At 46.4% G+C, this 20224-nt stretch overlaps 5 protein-coding genes across 5 annotated transcripts; 3 read left to right on the top strand and 2 right to left on the bottom strand.

The window, feature by feature from the left end:
• Window positions 1-215: 215 nt before the first annotated feature.
• Window positions 216-1969, bottom strand: GGS22DRAFT_162458 (Septin-type guanine nucleotide-binding (G) domain-containing protein). The gene is made up of 4 exons (XM_047961224.1): window positions 1827-1969; window positions 1645-1764; window positions 975-1537; window positions 216-921 (listed from the first exon to the last, which is right to left on the bottom strand). Exons 2-4 carry the CDS (start codon window positions 1754-1756, stop codon window positions 592-594), a joined length of 1005 nt encoding a protein of 334 aa, XP_047818826.1. The 5' UTR covers window positions 1757-1764; window positions 1827-1969; the 3' UTR covers window positions 216-591.
• Window positions 1970-2433: 464 nt separating this feature from the next.
• GGS22DRAFT_200087 (putative meiotic recombination protein Ski8/Rec14) lies at window positions 2434-4749 on the top strand (the record flags this gene model as incomplete). Its single annotated transcript, XM_047966392.1, has 6 exons — window positions 2434-2803; window positions 2859-2867; window positions 3391-3470; window positions 3540-3576; window positions 3649-4203; window positions 4271-4749. The coding sequence occupies 6 exons, from the start codon at window positions 2434-2436 to the stop codon at window positions 4639-4641; spliced, it is 1422 nt and encodes a 473-aa protein (XP_047818825.1). The 3' UTR covers window positions 4642-4749.
• A 6932-nt stretch (window positions 4750-11681) lies between these two features.
• Window positions 11682-11984, top strand: GGS22DRAFT_188266 (uncharacterized protein; the record flags this gene model as incomplete). The annotated part of the gene is made up of 1 exon (XM_047964708.1): window positions 11682-11984. The coding sequence occupies one exon, from the start codon at window positions 11682-11684 to the stop codon at window positions 11982-11984; it is 303 nt and encodes a 100-aa protein (XP_047818824.1).
• A 2244-nt stretch (window positions 11985-14228) lies between these two features.
• GGS22DRAFT_136946 (uncharacterized protein) lies at window positions 14229-15169 on the top strand. The gene has a single exon (XM_047958614.1). The coding sequence runs from the start codon at window positions 14329-14331 to the stop codon at window positions 14824-14826; it is 498 nt and encodes a 165-aa protein (XP_047818823.1). The 5' UTR covers window positions 14229-14328; the 3' UTR covers window positions 14827-15169.
• Window positions 15170-16578: 1409 nt separating this feature from the next.
• GGS22DRAFT_136943 (uncharacterized protein) lies at window positions 16579-17908 on the bottom strand. The gene is made up of 3 exons (XM_047958613.1): window positions 17647-17908; window positions 17130-17462; window positions 16579-16983 (listed from the first exon to the last, which is right to left on the bottom strand). Exons 1-3 carry the CDS (start codon window positions 17783-17785, stop codon window positions 16754-16756), a joined length of 702 nt encoding a protein of 233 aa, XP_047818822.1. The 5' UTR covers window positions 17786-17908; the 3' UTR covers window positions 16579-16753.
• Between the last annotated feature and the right edge of the window lie 2316 nt (window positions 17909-20224).

The raw sequence follows: 20224 nt of genomic DNA, 5'->3' as shown, positions 1-20224 counted from the left end.
TGATAGACAATACTACCTAATAACGGTTAGGGATTATATACCAAAGAGCAAGATGTGGTTTAGAATTCACAAGTCCAAAAAGGGGTGTTGGGCATAAGTCTCGTATTTATTCCATCAGGTATCAGAGCGAACTCTATTAGAGTACAGTAAGAGGCTTGACCACGGATTAATCTTAGCAGCTTTAGAGAAGATGAATAGAGCTTCGGGGGAATACTAAAAAAAGGAAATAATAAGAACGTCGAGTCGCCAGACTGTGTAGATGGAATAACTGTATGCTTGGCCAAAACACACATAACAAGGCTCGGACAACCCAATAGGGGGTCAGTCATGTAGGCCTTCATTTAGAACACGCCTCCTAACGCACACTCGTCTTCCACACAGAAAATTTTGGTATCCCATCCCAAATTAACTTTTGGGATTATCATGGCCATTCTTGAAATGAGCTGCCCTCCCAATGTCACGCCATAGCCATCGGTGAGTAGATCATTGTAATAGTCGTAAGGGGGTAATTAGGGACCTCTCGCAAGGATGGGAAAGCCTCTGAAACCGAGGAACGCCTCGTAGAAAGCAGACACAAAAAGGAACGAATAATTAGTAACCATTCATGGTCATTCGTTGAGAGCTCCTGCTGATCTCGCGATCCGCGGCGGGGCTGATCGGACGGCTTCCGTGGCCTTGTGCGCTGCTCTCCTTGAGCGCCAACAATTGCTTGGCACGGAAAGTCTCGTAGTGGATCTGTGAAGTGGTCTCGATGAGATCCTGGAGGTGCGTTCGGAGTAAGAAGTTCCTCAAGTAGACGAATTCGCAGTGGTTCTCGTCCTCAACGTTGATAACACCCCATCGGTTCTGACGGCCGCGGACTTGCTTGCCGTTGACGATAATCGACTTCTCGGAACCGACAACAGCGAAAGGGACGAGGCTCTGGATATAGTATTAGTAAATGTCACAGTATGAGAAGTATGCATATGAATTACCTTGATCTGAGTGTTAATAGACTTTTCCTCCTCATCAAGCTCGTCGTTGTCGTAGGGGTACATCTTGAGGTTGTGGAAAGCAAACTCCTCCTTAATGCGCTCCTTGAAAGCCTGTCTCTCCTCCAGAGTCAAGGTATCGGCCTTGGCAATGACGGGTACGACGTTGACGACATCCGAAAGCTTCTTCAACACAACAATGTCGATGGGCTTCAAGGAATGTCCAGAAGGTTGGATGAAGAACAAGCAGCAGTGGATACGGGTGTCCGGGATGTAACGCTCTCGCTGTGCTGTGAGCTCCTTTCGTAGGTACGCGGAGTGCTGATCCTTGATGTACTTGACGATGGGGTCCCAGCAGCGGTCGTTGTTGACTAAATCGCCGTAGCCCGGGGTATCGACGATGTTCAACTTCAGGCGGACGCCATTCTCCTCGATAACGTGCGACACGGGGTGGATCTCGGTGGTAGATCGAATCTGCTCATCGGGAACCAATCGACCCTTGGAGTCGATAAGGTGGGATGCGAAGATGGTGTTGATCAGAGTCGATTTTCCCAAACCAGTTTGGCCTATAGCACAACACGAGACACGTCAGCTATACGAACTAGGTCGCGATGTTGAAATAGCGGTCATCGGACAACCTGCATATAGCTTAAAAAATTAAGGGATAACTTACCAACGCAGATGACGTTGAACTGGAAGCCTCTCTTCAAGAGCTTGCGCTCAATCTGAGAGGTGATGCTGTCGAAACCGACGTGGCTGTTAGGGTAGATGGTTTGCGTCGCCATTGCTTCTGCTTTATCCGATCAAATTAATGAATGGATTAAAATGTCACTCCTATTCCAAGAAATAGCCTACTTTGGCAATTGGAAGAACGAACGAATATCAGAGTAAGACGAGATGAGCTCTGATGCTAGGCAGAATTTGAAGTTGATGATGATGAAGAAGAGAAGGTTAAAGGTTCGTGTCGGTTGGTAATTTTTTCGACGTGAAGGGGAATGGATCCTCTCTTGATTGCTCCCTGCGATTTCCTGCCAAACAATAATTTCCTTAAAGAAGGTGCAGATTAGGCTGGGCACCAGAAGAAAGGGGAAAGGGGGTTGGCAGGTTATGATAGGTTGAATTAAGTCCGTGCATACTAACTAAAGCGGGTCGTAGCCGGGGTCTCAGAGTCGTACGTGCTTTGATGCCGGCTGATGGGCAGATGGCCACTAGGATTGGGAAAACTGGAAGCTACTGACCTATCAAATCGATCTTTTGCGCTAGAAACTTTTTAGATGACGATAAGCTCAAGTGCTCTCAACGGACGACATACTCATTCACGATCGCAAATACCAATCATAGTCTTCGCATACGAAGTGAAACCCGAGATACATAGTCGGAAAGAGCCACTATATTTATGCGATAATCTAGATCTCTTCAATTCCGGCAACAGCGGGCAATTCGCCCGTTCAAATCACCAACCATGGCCGCCATACAGCAACTGCGAATAGCCTCAGTTTTCTCTTCCCTCTTTCCGAGAATAGCCTCGAGCAGCTTCAACTCCTCTTTCCGATTGACTGCCATCTACACACAACAAGCGCAAAAATCGCCACTGCCGTTGTTACCCGAGCTCGCTATCGCCATCCCCGCTGCCATCTCAAGAATACCCGAGCTGTTAGGTGATATATGGGAAGGGATACTCCGAGCAGTGCCCAAGAAAAAGACATCACATATGAAGAAGAGACATAGGCAGTTGGCAGGCAAGGCTTTGAAGGATGTTACATCACTTAACAGGTGTCCAGCTTGTGGGAAGGTAAAGAAGATGCACACACTATGCCCCAGTTGCATGGCTCGTAAGTTGTTCTCTACCCATATTCATTGGCAAAATACTGACTGTTATGAGCCTAGATCTTGGAGGTATGCTGGAAAGTGATTTCAAGGCAAAAACAAAATGATACGTAGATTTGTTCCACAAGGGCTACGGGAAAATATATAACCACTACCAGTCATACAAATCAAACATGAAGCAAAGTGGAATTTGTGCATACTACCGGCGTTTCGGTATAGGAGTAAGGAATATCTGCAGTAGATATTGACTGTAATATACATGTACAATGGAAACCACATGCCATTCCGTGTAAGGCTGTTTCGCATAAGCTTTGCTGTTCTCATGAAGTAGGATGCAAACGACCTTGCTTTGCGAGGTTCCCTTTACTTAGAGAATATGGGAGGATCTGCCTAGAAGTCATTAAAAAATGAAAAACTAACTTGAAGTAACGAAACCTTAAATCTTTCTCTCTAGACCCGGGGTGTTGCAAGGCAGGAATGAAGGATGTGATGTAATATTCTAGATGTGATATGGAAGTCTCACCCCAGTCCCCAATTTTCTGTTTGGCATTTTAACCCCACCATAGCTCAGGTACACATTTAATATTTCTAGCTGGACCATCATCAACCCCACCACTCCCTCTATACAACAGCTTCAAGGAAATCCACACCTATGGGTCGGTAGCAATCATGGTATGTATAATATCAATATTGGAATCATATCTTGAAATTGCGCTCTACTAATAATATACAAACATATAGTCGAAGCAGTATCTCACGACACATACCATCGACAATGGTGAGCATTGTCTTTCTCAACTCAAGGCTCCGAGCTCATGCTTCAATAATACATCGTGCTAATGGCCTTTAGCACATATAACCGACATATTTTCTCTTGCGGCTACTCCTACAGCCCTCCTATCCGCTAGCGGCTCTTCAACGATACATATACACGCCACCACACAACCTAACATCCCTCTTGGCCAATCTCTCACGGGCGCACACAAGCTCGGCTGTCACCACATCGCCGTTTCTAAGGATGGGAAGATCGCAGCTTCGGCAGGGTTTGGCGGCGAAGCAAAAATATGGAAACTTGCTGAGTCGGGTAGTGACTGGGAACCGTATGGGGAATTAGATACCGCTAAGGGTTCAAGCAAAGGGGTCGGTGAGGTGTGGGCTATCGCACTCAGCGAAAACGGCCAGTACCTGGCTTCTACTACCTATGATGGGCGGGTCAATGTCTGGGATCTCTTAGGTGATAGGTCGGAAAGATTACGAGAGTATGAAACTGGCAACTCTGGTTCCGGTTCCTTTGGCCTTTGCGTAGACCTGAGTCCCGATGGCAAGTACACGGCGTCTGGTCATCAAAATGGTGCTGTCTATGTTTTCAACAATGACACAGGCCGGTTGCAGTACTCGCTTCCCGGTAAGTCGCGCATCTTAGCATGGTCATATATCTCCGTTCTCGCTACGTATGACTAATCGGGATCTAGGACTTGTCAAGCCAATCCGAACCGTGGCCTTCTCGCCAGCCGGAACGCGACTAGCTGCCGCCGGCGATGCAGGTGTCATTGCTGTTTACGACACTAAACATGGTGAACACGTTGGTAATTTGACTGGCCACACGGCGTGGATCACTTCTATTGACTGGAGTGATACGGGCGAGTACTTACTCAGTGGCGCCTTTGATGGCAAAGTAAAGGTGTGGTCAATTGACAGAGGCGTATGTGTAGCGACACACAGCGAGACAGAGAAGGCTATCTGGGCCGTCAAGTGGTTACCTAAAACGGGACGCAACGAGATGTTCTGCATAGCCGGTGCCAACAGAAGCCTGACCTTCTATCGTGAGGCGACTGGGATATAGAAGAGTCATTACATCTACCCATCTAGATTTGATGAAGTCACTTGCTTATCTGGCGTTCAGAGATGGGAATGGGAAAACGGGATGCTTTTGTTTTACAGAATCATTTGCTGCGCTTTCATGATGAATGAAGTCTAGACGAGGTAGCTGGGAAATGATTTACTGGCCAACCAATTGTCCTCAAGTTCGTTGTTCGTTCGACTGATTGAATAACATACTATGCTAATCAGGGAACATTCGAAGTCCAGATGTTGCCTACCAGGAAAAAAGTCACGACATTCCCAACCACTTCAGCCTACGATTCAAGTGTACTACCCGCTGACCACAGGCCAGCCCTCGCATTCGAGCAACAATCGGGTCATAGCATTGACTAATTTGATGTTTTTGATAACAGTTCAAGCAGATTAGCGCCGAGCGAATAGATCATGTTCACTAATTAAACAAAATCTCAAATCGCATCGTCACTTTCATTTTTCCACTAATATTTATTTTATTGATTTTGACTGACACCTCGATCAGAATCAGAGATTACAGTGGAACTACGTGACACCACTGAGCTAAGGAAATTTACTGAACTCTCACTCGTCACCACATGCACCTCCGAGAGCCATTTTCAGAGCCTTGGCTACAGATACGCTCACCGAGCTCTCCTAAGTCGATAATTATCTGAGCTGAGCTGAACCTCTCCGCTCTTGAAGACTACGTCTACGAGGCCTCGCCAATCTGCTTAAGTACTAAGCTAGCGACTGGCAGGTTTAAGGTTGAGAAGGCAAATTTAGCAGCCTCAGTGTGTTATGTGCCCGGTGGAGCCGGGGAGACAGGTGGCGTGCGGGCGGACATCGGAAGTTGATGGAAGGTTTTAGGGCCTAAGCAAGTTCCTGGTTCTGGTAAGTCTTGTTTTTTTTCTGAAGACATGCTCCCTATTTGAGACTACATATAAGGCGTTGGGTTGTAATGTTCTATGTTGATTGGGGATTGTTGCCCCTATAAGCGATCCGTTTTCACATATAAAGCTAGCCGACTCGATACAAATGTCAGTTGGTCTTCGGGAATAGAGTTGCTATTAGGTCCAAACTAGGCGATTCGCCCGTTTATTGGTCGTAAACGAAACTTAATACTACGCCTGCTACAAACATTAGGCTGTTAAGCTTATTCCGACGTCAATGAACATCAACCGCGTCGAGCGTATCGCTCAGTAAGACGCTGATTATACATATATCCATATGTCTATGATACCTCTTGGGATATTTTATGTCTCAAATATAATCAATCAATCAGCCAATTGATGGGTAATTGTCGCCGATATAGTGCGGGTCGTGTTAGTCCTATTCAGAGAGCGGCTCACTTCTGATCAGGAAGAGGGCGGCCTAATATCTGTACAGCTAGAATCAGAAAGCGAGCAGGCTTAAGCTGCCTAAAGACATTTGGTGTTTTGCGACGTGAGCAAATTTCGGGTCGAGGTAATTAAGGGTTGGGGCACGGTACGGGAAATATTGATGATTGACAACAGAGTTCAGTCATCACTTTCGTGTCCTGGGGAGGTATTTGGTGCGTCAATGCGCCCAATCTCATGCCATATAGCTTTATGTAATACTAATAATTATCCAAGTTGTATCTCTAGAGACATGAAGTTCTCCTATTGGAATTACAATTGCAACAGGGTTGCCCCTATTGTAGGGTTCTAGTTACACTGGACTTTCTCTGTGATCAAGAAATTTATTCCGTTTCTGAGCAGCTTACCACCGCAAGTCGGGTATTGATTGGTTTAGAAGGAACTTAAGTTATTCTTGCTCAAAAAGCTGCTTCTGATCGTTTTCAGTACTGTTATTCTCATGAATACCCTTGAAATTCCTTGGGAGGGTCAGGATACACTGCATATATACATGTAATTTATTATCAATATAGATCATACCAGATCAATAACAGCTCATATATAAGAACGTACTGTCCGTATGATGGGAGGGGACATCTCTCCGTTATACCCAGTTTATTTACCGCCTCTAAGCTTCGTATGGTAACCTACTCAGTTACTACTACAATCAAATGCCATTTCTAGTTCAATCGCCAAACACAACAACTCCATCTTTCTATATAGTACAGACATCACCTAATTTAAACTCTCTACGCAAATTCTCTCATACTTTTAGCCATATGCCCCCACAGAGGGCCAACAAACATCCCACTCTCAATCCCAACCATCATCATCCAAAGACAGTATGCCTTCCTTGAGCAAGTAAAGGACTTCACATACACATAGAATGACGTGTTCTTTGCGCTGATTGACATTTAGTTTGGTCCTGTAAATGTTAATAATAGGAAGATTCGCTTGAGTTGGGAAATAAACATCAACCCCTGAGAAGCTTCAACAAATCTTCTCACGATGATCAACTCGCCTCTAAGGTATCCTACACACTTCACACGTAGTTATTAGATACCTCGCCGTCTGGTAACTTGCGCGAATTACGGTGAGAGTCTATCTTGGGTCGGGTGAGCCAAAATCTCTTTACAAGAGTTACCACCAGGCTACGAAGAAATTCGCACCTTCTTAGGCTTTCTATATCACTCATTGAGTCTATATTAACGTTTACTTAGCGTCGCGTTTATTTAAAAGCATATAGCTAATCGCCTCGTCGTTTTAATGTCGCTTATAGGTTATCAGTCCGCCATTATGGCTTTGTCAGTACAAAGTCGATACCTGTGAGCGACCCCTTTTTCTTACGCCGTATAGAGACGACTAAGTTTAGTTTAAGAACGTAGAAGACGTCACTCGTTTAAACCGCGCATCAAAAGGCATCTCCATTGCCGTTTAAGAGTTTGGTCGTAAGTTTCTGAGTTTTGTTTTGTCTATATAAAGCCTTCTCCCCTCCCACCTTTTCCTCTCAAATTCTTCTTCCTTCATCATTCATCACTCATCACTCCTGACTCCTCTTCACAATACAACACCCCCACCTCCCAAACAAACATGGACGTTATGTAGGCACACCATGATTCTTCTTTTAATACTTATTCATCAACCCTCCTACATGGTAAAATATCTCTAACCTCTAGAATACAACAAACCATGGTAAGTCCTATGAATATTCTCTTCTTATCATTTCCTTTATAATTCCCTCCATCATACTCACCATTACCTTCATCTTCATCATCATCTCCATCACCGTCCTCACTTTCACCCCTACCGGCACTCCATCATCACCAAGAACCAAGGAAGTCCTCGTGTTGTCGATATCACGGATGTTTTACGTGTCCTGCCTCTACCTCACAATGTCAACAACTCGCCCATATTAACTTCCACAACATCATCGAGGTATTTCACATTCACATGTCCATCCGTCTTGATTACTTAATACCCTCTCTCACTTTACGCATATTCATCTTACCACGCTTGCCACGCATCACGTCAACATTGCGCACCCGCCTGAACAAGCAGTGAGCAGCCCCTAGCACCTGCCCCGTTTGCACTATACTCCTTGTGCTCCATCTCTCCCGCCTGCCCTGTATTCCCCTCTTGCCCCGTGTGCTCGCCTCCCTTGTGTATCCCGTGTGCTCCACCTTCTCCGTCCCCTATTTACGCGGTACCAATCCTCATCTGGCGGGTACAGAGTGCTTGACACGTACAAGGGAAGTCACTTACACATAAGATAGTGGGTGCTAACTGAAGGTCTTAGTATCTTTAGACTACCTGATGTCATATCCTTCTGCATCATCTTTCATAAATCCTCACCATTGTTGAATTGTTTACTTCATGTACCACACCTACCAATTCGACCATCAGAAGACACATTAATTTCCCCAAACATCAATTTTCTCAATTGTACTGCTATTACACTTTCATCCATTCTAATGGAATAATATCTTCTCCTAGCTACTCAAGCACCCCAAGTAAGTCAAATATTATTCAACTCATGTTCTATAAGGTGCTAACCTATCTAGGGAGCTGCCCGCTCTTAGACCTCTGAGTCTACCCTACACCTTGGCTGCGTTGGCATCATCAATTAATATTGTTCGTGTCTCTTTATCATCTCGCATCTGAAGCAGCTAACGTATTTACTTATTTACTTCATGAAGGCATCAATCGCTTCTTCATTGTTGGCACAACCACTGTCAATCAATCTTATTGATGCATTAAGCTCTTTCCCATCACGCACAGTTCGTCTTTGTTGTCTCCACTGGCGTCGTTACATTGCTTCTTCGAGATATCAATCGAGGTCGAACCAGTCCCGACGGCCCTTGAGATAACTTCCAGGAATCTCATCTTTCCAGAGGCTTATCGCAATTCACTTACACTCAATTGCACCTACAGGTATCCTCACAATCTATTCGGGTTTTCTCACTTGTACTTGGCCATGCGTTAACTAGGCAATGCTGTTTTCGTCAAGGTTAGTACTCCAACAGATACCATATTCTTGCACCTACTAACTATGATACCAACCTTAGCCATATACAACCAGATACTATTGCTACAGCTCCTACTTGGACCTTTCAGGACTCATAGGAGAGCTCGAGAGCCTGGTAAAGGGGAGCATCACCCATTGGGCATGACGTCCTATTGCCAACAATGATCAAGTGGCGTGGGGCCGCAATCAACTTATTCGAGTACGAGGGCACGAACTAACTGGGTACCTGGAAAAAGGACATCTGGCGGATTTCTATCACGTTCTAGATCAAGTCGTCAATGTAAGTTCCAGGTAGCCTGGGTAGGTACTTGCTTGACAAGACGTGCCAGATTCTAACCAAGTCACAGATACCCCATCGGACTTCCGCAAGTATGGCGATCGCTGCCTATAATGCTAACCTACGGTACGGATGTTACACCGGGTGGCTGAGATCAGGCGTGCCGTGCCGAGGGTATTTTTACTTACGAGATTATTCAATCTACACTTGGTACTGAGTAGGTACCTTCTGCTACCTTGGCGAAGAACGTCATATTCACTTCCTTCAAACCCTTCACCTAGCGGTTACGCTATCGCGCCAATTCAAACCAAGGCGATCGACGATTAACATACTCAACCCGAGTGGTACCTCGGAATGCATTGACCTTATTTGAGCCTGCCGCTGCTCGCAATATCCCGCGCATTGGTGCCTCCTAGGTGGAGCATGACTGCAACACAAGTGGTTCAGAGTAAGTCTGTCTTCTCTCTGCCCTTTTACCATATTCTTCACACACTGAGACGATATATACTAACTTACCCCACGAAACGACTTCGACTGTGAGACAGATAGTGGCGTCGCCCTCACTGCGCTTAGGACTTCGATGTCAACCTCGATCCCCGAGACCCTGCCTATTGGCGTTTGATATGCAACCTCGATATTGTATCGTACAGTTTGTTTCTTTCAGCTAGCAGTCATGACAGTATGGACACTCTTCCTGTTACACCAGAATTCATCGTTGTTGCCCTAGGATGTGGATTGATCTTGTCAACATCACCGACTTTGTGGAATCCTTTGCACTCTTCCTAGAATTCGGACGGAGACATACTACACCCCTTCTACCTAAGTGGGTTGTTGATTCATACAAGTTCCACGAAGATTTCAAACGTGTGGTTACTTATACTGAGGACCAATACGCGCCTAAGCCTACTGCTGCTCCGAAACCGCCCCGCCGGGAAGGGACTGCCATGGTCGCCTTTGGGATTCGGCCCCCAGTGCAAGGAGTGTGCTGACGAGGGGATGGGCAGCAATGAGATGGAACTAAGGAAAGAGGGTATACCTTCGACAGGGTCGGGGTATTTGATATCGACTATATTCAGTTCACATCCGTCTAGATCCATTCCTTAGTCGGGCATGCTCGATCACCTACCTCTACCAATTACCATCTCCCCAGTCACACAACTAAGAGAATTCACCTTCAAGTTTCTAACCCTTTCCGTTTCTGATGTCTATCACCTGCTGACTGAGGGGCTGCTGTTGGAGACAGGCACTTGGACCTGTATAGACGACGATGAAGGATGGCTGTCTGTACTCGATGGTGTTTGACACTTGTGGATTGTCTCTACAACATTGATTCAAGCTAGGGAAAGGGCATCAGTCGTCTTTCTAACGGTATCTCGCGCGTCTGCCCCTACAACTGGCAAGACCGTCCAGCGCTTAGAATATCTCTTTCGTCCCCGTCCAGCTCTTCTTGGATTGACTCTCCTCTTGGCGCCTTTTCACGACTGGAAGCCCTATCCTCCCCTCCTAAGAGGTTCTTGTCATTCACCATCCCACGATCAGATCTCTGGGCTATCTGCCCCTGTCGCATTTCCTGGCCTCGGGGGTTTCGGCTCGGGTAGCCGGTGGCAGTTCATGCCAGGTTCGACTGGTGGGTCAACCTGATAGATATCTGTCATGGCCAAGCACCTGGGAGTTTAGACCATTTTTGGAGCGATATACCCGGGGGGTTAACCCATTTCAGAGGCCAGAGAGCAATGGTGGGAGGGTGAGGATTCCTACATGATCCCTCGAGCGATTTTCGATCATAGATTGGCCCTCAGGATTGGACCCAGTGTATCCTCCGTTTCCGTTAAACGATAGATATAACCATGCCTAGCTGAAGTCATATCAACTCAGAAGGAGAGCTAGCCTTTGTTTTGCCAATACAACAATTGCCTCTGCAACTGAGATCACGATGGATTCGGGGATACCATCATGGCTCCGTATGCCATGGCCACAGATATGGTCGGTGGATCAATTGCGGATGCAATATTCAAGGCCATGTTCGTTTTGATCATGAGGCGGCATACTGGATCGACGAAGGAGACCTGGACGCCACGGAGGATCCACTGCGAAGATACAGACACTTTACACTCGAAGCGCACGAGGACGACGAATGCCCTTACCCCCTTCGCCTCCCAAGACAATACCCAGGGGTCAACATCCGATACCACCAGAATCAGATATCTTGGAAGCCCTAGGAATATTAGCAGATTCCAGGTTAGACGTTTGATTCATGCCGAAGCAATTCGACAAAGGGGTCTTCAACACCGGGCTAGTTTGGTTGATGTAACCAACGTCTCCTAGCCGACTCTTACCACTATTCATGAACCTCCTATCGCCACTCCAACATGGCGCGTCTCTTGGTACCAAGTTGGTTCTTCTCTACACAATCCAAGCGATGCCTCAGGCCCCACTATCGAAGCCATCATTCACGACAAACACTATGCTGCTTCATCGTTGTTACTCTTAACAAGGCTATGCTACCCGCAAGAACAGTAACCTCTACGACACGACCCTCATCTACGGGGACGACAGCAGAAGGCGCGACAACCACGTGGTTCTTGAAACTGGCCCTGCACAAGGATGGAAACCTACAGGCCGTGCTTCGGTCACTCGGTGCACACCAGGCTATCCCCACCCTCTGGAGATGATGTTTTTAAGCAGTCGGCGATGCGAATGAAGGATAGTCGCTCGCTAATTGATGAGCTTGGAAAACTCCCCTTTCGTCGATCAACCCCGAGATTCGCACCGCATTAAACATGAGGAGCGATAGGCTCCGGTTGTCAGGGTGTTGGTTCTTCCGGCGTGGCTCTCGTATGTGTGGCTCTCTCATTCATGTGATTGATTCATCCCTCTCTCACGAGAGCTTCGAGCCTACTGGTCTTGCTTGAGTGCCTTACTCATCTCCCTCGACATGTTTGTCTTTTCTCATGGTATAGTCGAGTTTCTCTCATTTCCCACCACTGACTCAACCTTATCGGAAACACTTGAATAGCCCTGGTCAAGGAGAAAGAGAGATGAACCACCGACAAACTTTTACGCCGATCTGATATCTTCGTGGTTGATTAGAGCAGCCGCTTGAGCGATGGAGCCTTGGTTCTTAAGATCGGTCGATAGACTTTGCGATATGAAGATGAGGATGGTCTGATACTTGTTGGATGCTTGATTACTACTGAAACGGTCTGATTGAATAATTGGAGGATCATGGATAGCACAGGTTTCTATAAGTACGGTGAATGGGAATAGGATATTCATATTATAGATGTAGTTATAGCTTCTGGCGCAATAGTACTATTTTTGTCCTATCTCAGTTGTCTTGCATTGTGATCAAATTGGTGATATGTCATGTTTTGCAGCGTTTTAGGTTCTATTTCAGCTTGTAGGATTCAATTCCAGGCTGGTTGGGTTACCTAATGCTTATGATTCTGCCGCTTATCATCCCACTTAAATTATGAGCGCCACGAAGATTTCCAAATGATGGAATTGATTCGTAAATACTAAGATAGACGCGATCCTTCTAGATCGCGATATTCTCTACGTGGGGAATATTATTGGTGTAGATATGACTAGAACGTGGGCTAGCCTTATCCCCAATCGACCCCGAGTAAAGGGGCCAAGGGCTGACGCGAGCCTCGCCTCACAGGTCGGTACCTAGTAACCATCATTTCGAATCCTCGACATATAAGCTCTTCCAATGTACGTATCTGCTTAATAAGATTGCAGATTTCACCAGTCGTCTTGTTGCCGGGGTATTTGGAAGGCTTCCTCCTTTCGTCGATCATCCAGTTTCGGTATCCGTGGAATATCGGGGCGGACGAAGTTCCCACGAGCCATTTAATTGCGTCTGAGGTACGGAGTGTTCGTACGCGTACATGTATAGAAGTATAAAAGTATCTGCGGCTTTAATGTTTCAGTACATCCGTCCATCATGGCCGTACATAGTACATGCCAGTCCATTGCCACCCGCTTAATCACCAACCACATTACCTAGGTCCATGCCACCACATATCGGAAACTCACGTAGACCTACATATGTAGATATCTTTACCTTCCCTCTCTCTCTCCTAAAAAAGCACAACGGAAAGACTTTCCCTTTCCCATTCAATAAACGAAAAGAAAAAAAAAAGTTGATTGAAAAGCCTGAACGCACATTGGCCACATTAGCCAATTGCGACAGCGAAGACTTGCAGATGTAACGTTGATTATCATGGGCGAGAGAGAGGGAGAGAGAAGGGCAGCGCTCGAATAAGGGTTGGTTATCTGATTTGCGCGTGGCGTGTGCACTTTGCCGGAGATGCAGAGTCCAGACATGTGCGACCTCGATTCGTGTTTCTCTTTCTTTGCCTTTAAATGGGAAGAGATGTGAGGAGCTACATATGTAGGCGGATAGTAGATAGTAGATGCGAAGGGGATTAGATAGAGATTGATAGATACAGGTAGATACAGATAGATAGAAGGAACGAACTATTTCCTGAATTGGAATGTCCCCGGTCCGATTCATTTTCGGGCTCCGATCGGATGATCGAACCGGGGTCCCGAACGGCCCCGCACCTTTCTCTTGAAGGTTCGACCCATTCATCGCCAGTCTTTTGATGAGGTTTACGGAGTCTTGGCTGCCGAAGGGGGGAATCTTTTATTCATGAAACGTACGTGTGTGTTTTATTTTATTTAATTGTTAAATTGTTTTAATATTGAATTACTATTCCTTATTATTTTCTGCTTTCGTTTCTTTTTTGTTTCTTTCCAGTTTAATCAATCATTTGCCCCCCCTCCATCGCTAATCGTATCCGTATAGGTACTAGGTACGTATTCGATGTCCTCGACTAATCTTTCCTTTACAAATCTGCCTATTGCATCTTCAATAAAAAAAGAGAAGAAAAAAAACAAAATTTGCCCGATTTTCAACTCCGCCATCCGCTGGTTCATTCGTTGATCATTTACTGTGATGTAGATGTAAGGTTGGTATTCATGTACGTATGTATGTAGGGTTAGAAAATGAGACCCTTATCTCACATACCGGGAGATACACGGGTGCGGGTTTTTATCACCGAACTGGCCGCCCGCGTCGAATGGGCATTCTTATTCTCCCGAAGCTCGCACAAGATAACGGCGCGGCCGCGAATCAGAGGGGAGGGGACTACCCTAGGTAGGCGAAGCGAAGTGCGCCATGCAGCAAGTGCGGGGACGAGGTGCACATTTCCAATCCCAGAATCTCCCATCCCTAGTGTGTGTGTGCGCGTGTGTGTCTGTGTAGGTATGTATGTATGTATGTGTGCGATATGTATGTATGGTATGTATGGTATGTACGATGTTGTGTGCGTTTTGTACCGATGGGTGTGCCATGCGATGCGTTGCGTCGTCGTGGTTGGTGGTGGTATTGGTAATGGTTGTTCCCAACGATCCTTTTTGGCCACCTACCAACCAAGCAAGTATTCTGAAACCCGCGTGTCCAATGACCGGTCGCGATCAGGTACATTGGCGCCGCGTTCCTGACGTACGAGGCACGAAAAGCTGGCGAGAGCGTGCGTCGTTTTATGTATGTATCTGCCTCCCATCGGCACCTATTGTCTCGCTACCGCCCACGGACTAAACAATATTCGACGCCTTCTACTACACATGCTGGCGCTCGTGCTCGAGCTGCAGCATGGGCTCTAGTCACCGGGCATTGGTCTCGGTACCGCGCAGGAAGCTTTTGACTGCGAGGGGATTTCCATGTCGTGCTTTCTGAAAAAGCAGCTAGCTAGCCTGCAGAGCTGGAGAAGGCTGCGCGCCGCATCCGTACAAGCCCGAATACCGAGATGCAGTCCAGAGGCGGGAAATCGTCGTAGCTCTGCAATGATCGCCTTTCCCCGCGAAAATCAAGGCGCCGCTAGATTTTCCAGGCCACCTCGGAACTTGCCATTGCTTGCCTAGCTACAATGGCCGATAGCTCAATGACATAATGTAGGTATGCGCCGCCGACCGTCTGCGACCTCACCGAGTTTGCGGGTGCAGATGTGGGCGTGAACTATTATGTGCTCGGTCTGAAACGCGCGTTTTATGGCGCGGATTGAGCTCTACCGGACAGCCGACAGAAGCCCTGGCCCTGCCTTGCTCTCGACCTGAAATCGGCTGCTCGGGTGGGCATGCCAGGAGTAGCGCTATAGAGGATTAATCATATCATTGACTGCAGTCTGCACCTCATGCCACGGGAGATGGCAGCTGCAGACAAACAAGCAAGTTAGCTGAGTCGCTATTGCGTGCCCAACAACGTATGGTCGCAGTTGGAAATGGTCCCGAATTGTTCCAGATGCGCGTCAGCATGCAACGGCAATGCTCGATCAAGCAGCTACAAGGGGGTGACGTGAATGCATGTCGTGATGATCGCATCTTCTGATAATTGGGATATCGGATATGATGCATTGAGGCTTAGATCAATTTCTTGGCGATTATTGATTGTTGATTGTTGATGGTTGGGTTAAGTACCTAGTAGGTAGGTAGCTTGAGTAAGAAAAAGGAAGCTATTGCCAAAAACTATGAAGAAAAGGGCAAGTGTGTAAGATGATAGGTGATAGGCGAGGTGGCTTGATGTACCCATAACAAGCTTGCATGTATAATTCAAGATTATTGTTCATTATCGTCCATTAATCTTCACTTTCCCATAATTCGACGATCCACTCTCGATGCAGATAGCACAGGCGAATCAGCCGAAACTTAGAGCAGGGTATGTATCCAAGACATGCAGACGCGACGTTGAATGGTTAGGTATGTGCTTCACTTCAAGGTTGCATGATCATAAGCATGGTTACTAATCCTTCAAGCAAGGCATCGTTCGTTATTGTAATATGGCTGGAGCGTATAGCTCGGGTATCGTCAATCTTTATATCATAAGGCCCGTTTCTTGAAGACGAGAAATGAGCAACCGCTCATCATCTCGAGCAGTAACAAAGTGCGACAAAAATTCGTGACGACATTGGGGATGAGTCCTCCAGACAATATCGTGAGATGTAAGATGTAAGATGTGGATGAGGCAAGGTGTGAGGCTTGGGTGGGGGAAAACAGAGCAGAGCAAGTTGATCCCAGGCACGCCATATTCACCTAGCCGGGGTAATATCAGTTATTTTGAGGTACAATTTGGTCCTCAATCACTGTTGATGTCCTTCATTTCCAATTGAACCACCATCGTGACAGAAAACTACCTTTACACTTATTTAATATCTGCCTTTCAGGGAAGATATGTCCTGTCATCACTTGGTGGCCAATGTCATAAACGTAGATTCCACGGCATCCAATTCATATAGATGCCCCTATACGACCAAAAGCGGCTAAGATACCGCGGGGTCCCGGAGGGGGCGGAACGGTAAATTGGCGGGTTCGTAATCGTCGAGAGTAACGATTCGTGCTAATAGGGGGAGTCGCCACGTCTATTCCGGAACTCGACCTAATTGCCCCATTTCTGGGCCGCCTGTGACATCCAAGGATTGTACGCGTGCGCCGAGAAACTCTCATTGCTAAGCGGCGATGATATGTCGACCATCGAACCTCTTAACGCGGGATCCATAGTGTCTTCTAAGTTAGGCTCAAGATAGTGAGTCCATTCTGGAGGTAGGCCAGCTCCGTCCGCAAAGTTGTGTACTTCCTGATAATGGTCAAAGCTGGAAAAGTGTTGACCTATATGAAAGATTAGTCATTGATGAGAATAAGCGAATATACATGAGAATTGGGAATTGGGAATTGAGAATTAAGAATAAATAGAATGGCTACACAGAGTAATATAACGTAGTGTCGCCCAGGCTGAACAGAGTGACACAACTTACCATTGTAGTCAAGTTCTTGGCCCGCGATCAGTTGGTGATAGGGCTGAGTAGCGGGGTGGCTATGAATGCCATAATCGTGGCTTGTTGAATATTGGTGCTGCTGGAGACCGTGATTCATGCTCATATCCGACATTGGAGCAGTAGACGTTGAAGCAGTATCCTCGGACGGAGGATCCGAGTCTGTTGCTGCCAACTGGTGATTGTCTTCCGACGCTGGAGCATCAGGAGACCTTGGAGAGAGAGTTTCATGAGTGATGCGTTGATGGCGGGTCAAGAGATCTCGACGTGAATATGCCGACCCACAATGGCATACATATGGCTTCTCCTTTGTGTCTGGGAGCGAGAATTAGCATATGTTATCCGCTGTCAAATATGATGGAATTGGTGGTGGAGTAAGGTGGTGCAGATCGAAGAGGGATCGAGGAGAGATCGAGGGAGGTAAGATGGGATTAAGATCAATGGAATTAAAATCAATGGGACAAGCAAATCAGAAAAAGTTGGGGTTGGGGTAACGAACGGGTTCGGACGTGGCGTTCTAAGTGCTCAGACCGCTTAAAGCTTCGTCCGCAGTGCGTACACAAACGCTGCTGTACTCCAGACGATCCATCACGACGTCGCCGACGAGCTTGGGACTGATCCATTTGTTTTTCAGCCATTGAATAAGTGAGATGTAGTTATTAGGTTTAGAACAAAGGCTGGAAGGGTGTAAAAAGTTGGAGAAGGACAAGAGAACTTTCATCGTCGAAAACTGTGGGGCAATGTTCGCAAGGGACAGGGTCTAGAGGGTGGTAGGGGGGAAGGGGGGAGGGGGGGTAAAAGGCGGGGAGAGGCCACGGGGCCATGAAAGCCACCTGATTTTGACTTTTGTAGCGTCTTTTCTCGCTCTTCTCCTAATTCCCACCTAAGTAATTTATGGGTTGGTCTGGAGTGTAGGGTGATCTGCGTCTGGAGGTGGGGCAAAATCCACAGTTGGACCTTGGGGAATAATAGCCGCGCACTCTCTTTACTCTTTTCTCTCTGCACTTTCCTTATTACATCTATACTAAACTTGCCTTGCTTGTCTGACTTCCGAGGTTACTTCAATCTTGTCCATTGCTCCTGATTCTTCGACGAGCACTGGGTATATATGAATAAGCAATAAGCGATTGGCTAACAGGTCTAACGGTAAAGTCAAATACTTTAAGCTCCAGTCCGGTCCTTAAGCGTATAAGACCATTGGTTGTCAGATACAGCAGCTACCTACCTAGTAGCGTCTAGTCTTCGGCGAGTATACTATGTAGGATTAATTTACGGATTCAACGAACAAAAACCAATCTAGTTCAACTTGAATGAACATTAAAGTATTTTTACTTAGTACATCTATTAACTAACTACATCAATTGATGTCTGGTTTGCCGCTAAGACCACGAACAAGGCTTCAATCGAGGTTCATCATCGACCCCCCATGCAACCCCATGATACCTACTACGCCACGTCTTCTGGCAACATTCCAAATAGGTACAATACACTAGAATATACCCTAGCTAGGTAAATACAATGTACCACATGTGCAAGTTGTTACTAGGTACGGATATTACTGATCCAAATATCATCATTATGCATCCGAGAACCAGCTTACCAGATAAAAATCAAAGAGCTGTCCCGGGTACGAGCAAAGAAGAGCTAGTCCTACCTAGGAGCTATGTTCGAAGGAATTGACTCGGCAATGTCCCAGAATTCTAATAGGGTGGAGCGCGGACGTCTGGCTACACTGGAAGTAGTGGAAGCAGTGGAAGGTGTTCAGGGATCGTGCAGCAAGACAGGGGTCGTTTTCGGAGTGGTGGTTTGTGGGGTAACCAACCCAATCTCACCAATTCTCACCAATCTCACCGGCAGTACCGTCGCAGGCCGTCTCTACCGACCCGTACTGAACCAAGGTACCCCCCTCGTGCTACTCTCAGCCGCCCCGAACACCAATCATCAACCCATTTTGTCCACATCTTCTTTGTCAACGCACTTGCTTATTTCGACGATCCGAAGGTTTAGGCGAGGTCCATTAGCGAATCTTGCCGGCACGTTTCATTTCTTCCTTTTCGTCTCTTTAAAATCTCAAGACACTCCCACTCGAAATTTCTCATGATATTCTCATGATTGGATATCTCGCACCTCCCGTATCATTCAACAAACTCGCTTACCTTTCCGAAAACGAATTCCATCGTCCCGTTACATTCTAAACGTCGCTTGTCCGGACAATGAGGAACGCCACGATCACCGATTAACCCTAACCGACGGGGGCTGCGCGTCACAGGGAATATAGTCTCATATTATATAAGCAGCCTGACCTGAAGATGTCTCGGAACATTGATCATTCAATGATTCAAAACCATGCTTTCCATCACGCGCAATCAAGCATGAATTCCCTGCGATTTTTGTCATTTCTTTTTCGTCGTCATAGCAGCCGAGTCAATGAATGAATACTTTTCATTTATCATGCCAACGTAATGGCAAAAATATTCAAAGGTTACAAGATGTCAAAGCGCTATACGAGGAACGCGTAACCAGGCAAGTTTCTCATGGTATATAAGACATTAGTCATAAGATCATTGTCCCCCCAAGTTGTCATCATTGTATAATACAGGTTTCTTTCTAGTCTATACGCTTGGGGCATTTCTTGGCTACCCCCGGAAACTGCGGAGAAGAGTTGTGTCGAGTTTCTCGCGCGAGTCAAGTCAGAAGATCTATTAAACATAGACACGATAGGCCACGCAACGTGTTTGAACTTGGAAGAGTCTACGTCGTGGGGGATATCTCCATAATCAATGTTGATATGCCAGAAAATATTTAAAAAGCCATCAGTTATCTGACTACCTACCTAGTAGGTTCATGGAGAACAGTTTATCCTCTTCCGTTCACTTCCTTGTTTTCGTATTGCCGAAAGTATAAGTGTCGTCGTAGTCGTAGGAAAGGGGTAAAATCGAACAGATGATACGGTAGTATGCTAACTTGTAAACACTTTTCTGCATTCTATCGTTATTAGAACTGAACGTTAACCAAATAGCACCGCATTGGAGTCAGTAACTCATCCAAAGATAATTCAGATGTATGAGTTGATGTAA

Source organism: Annulohypoxylon maeteangense (genome assembly GCF_022496945.1).
Source record: "Annulohypoxylon maeteangense strain CBS 123835 unplaced genomic scaffold GGS22scaffold_8, whole genome shotgun sequence".
NCBI lineage: Eukaryota > Fungi > Ascomycota > Sordariomycetes > Xylariales > Hypoxylaceae > Annulohypoxylon > Annulohypoxylon maeteangense.
This window is presented reverse-complemented; position numbering and strand designations above follow the sequence as displayed.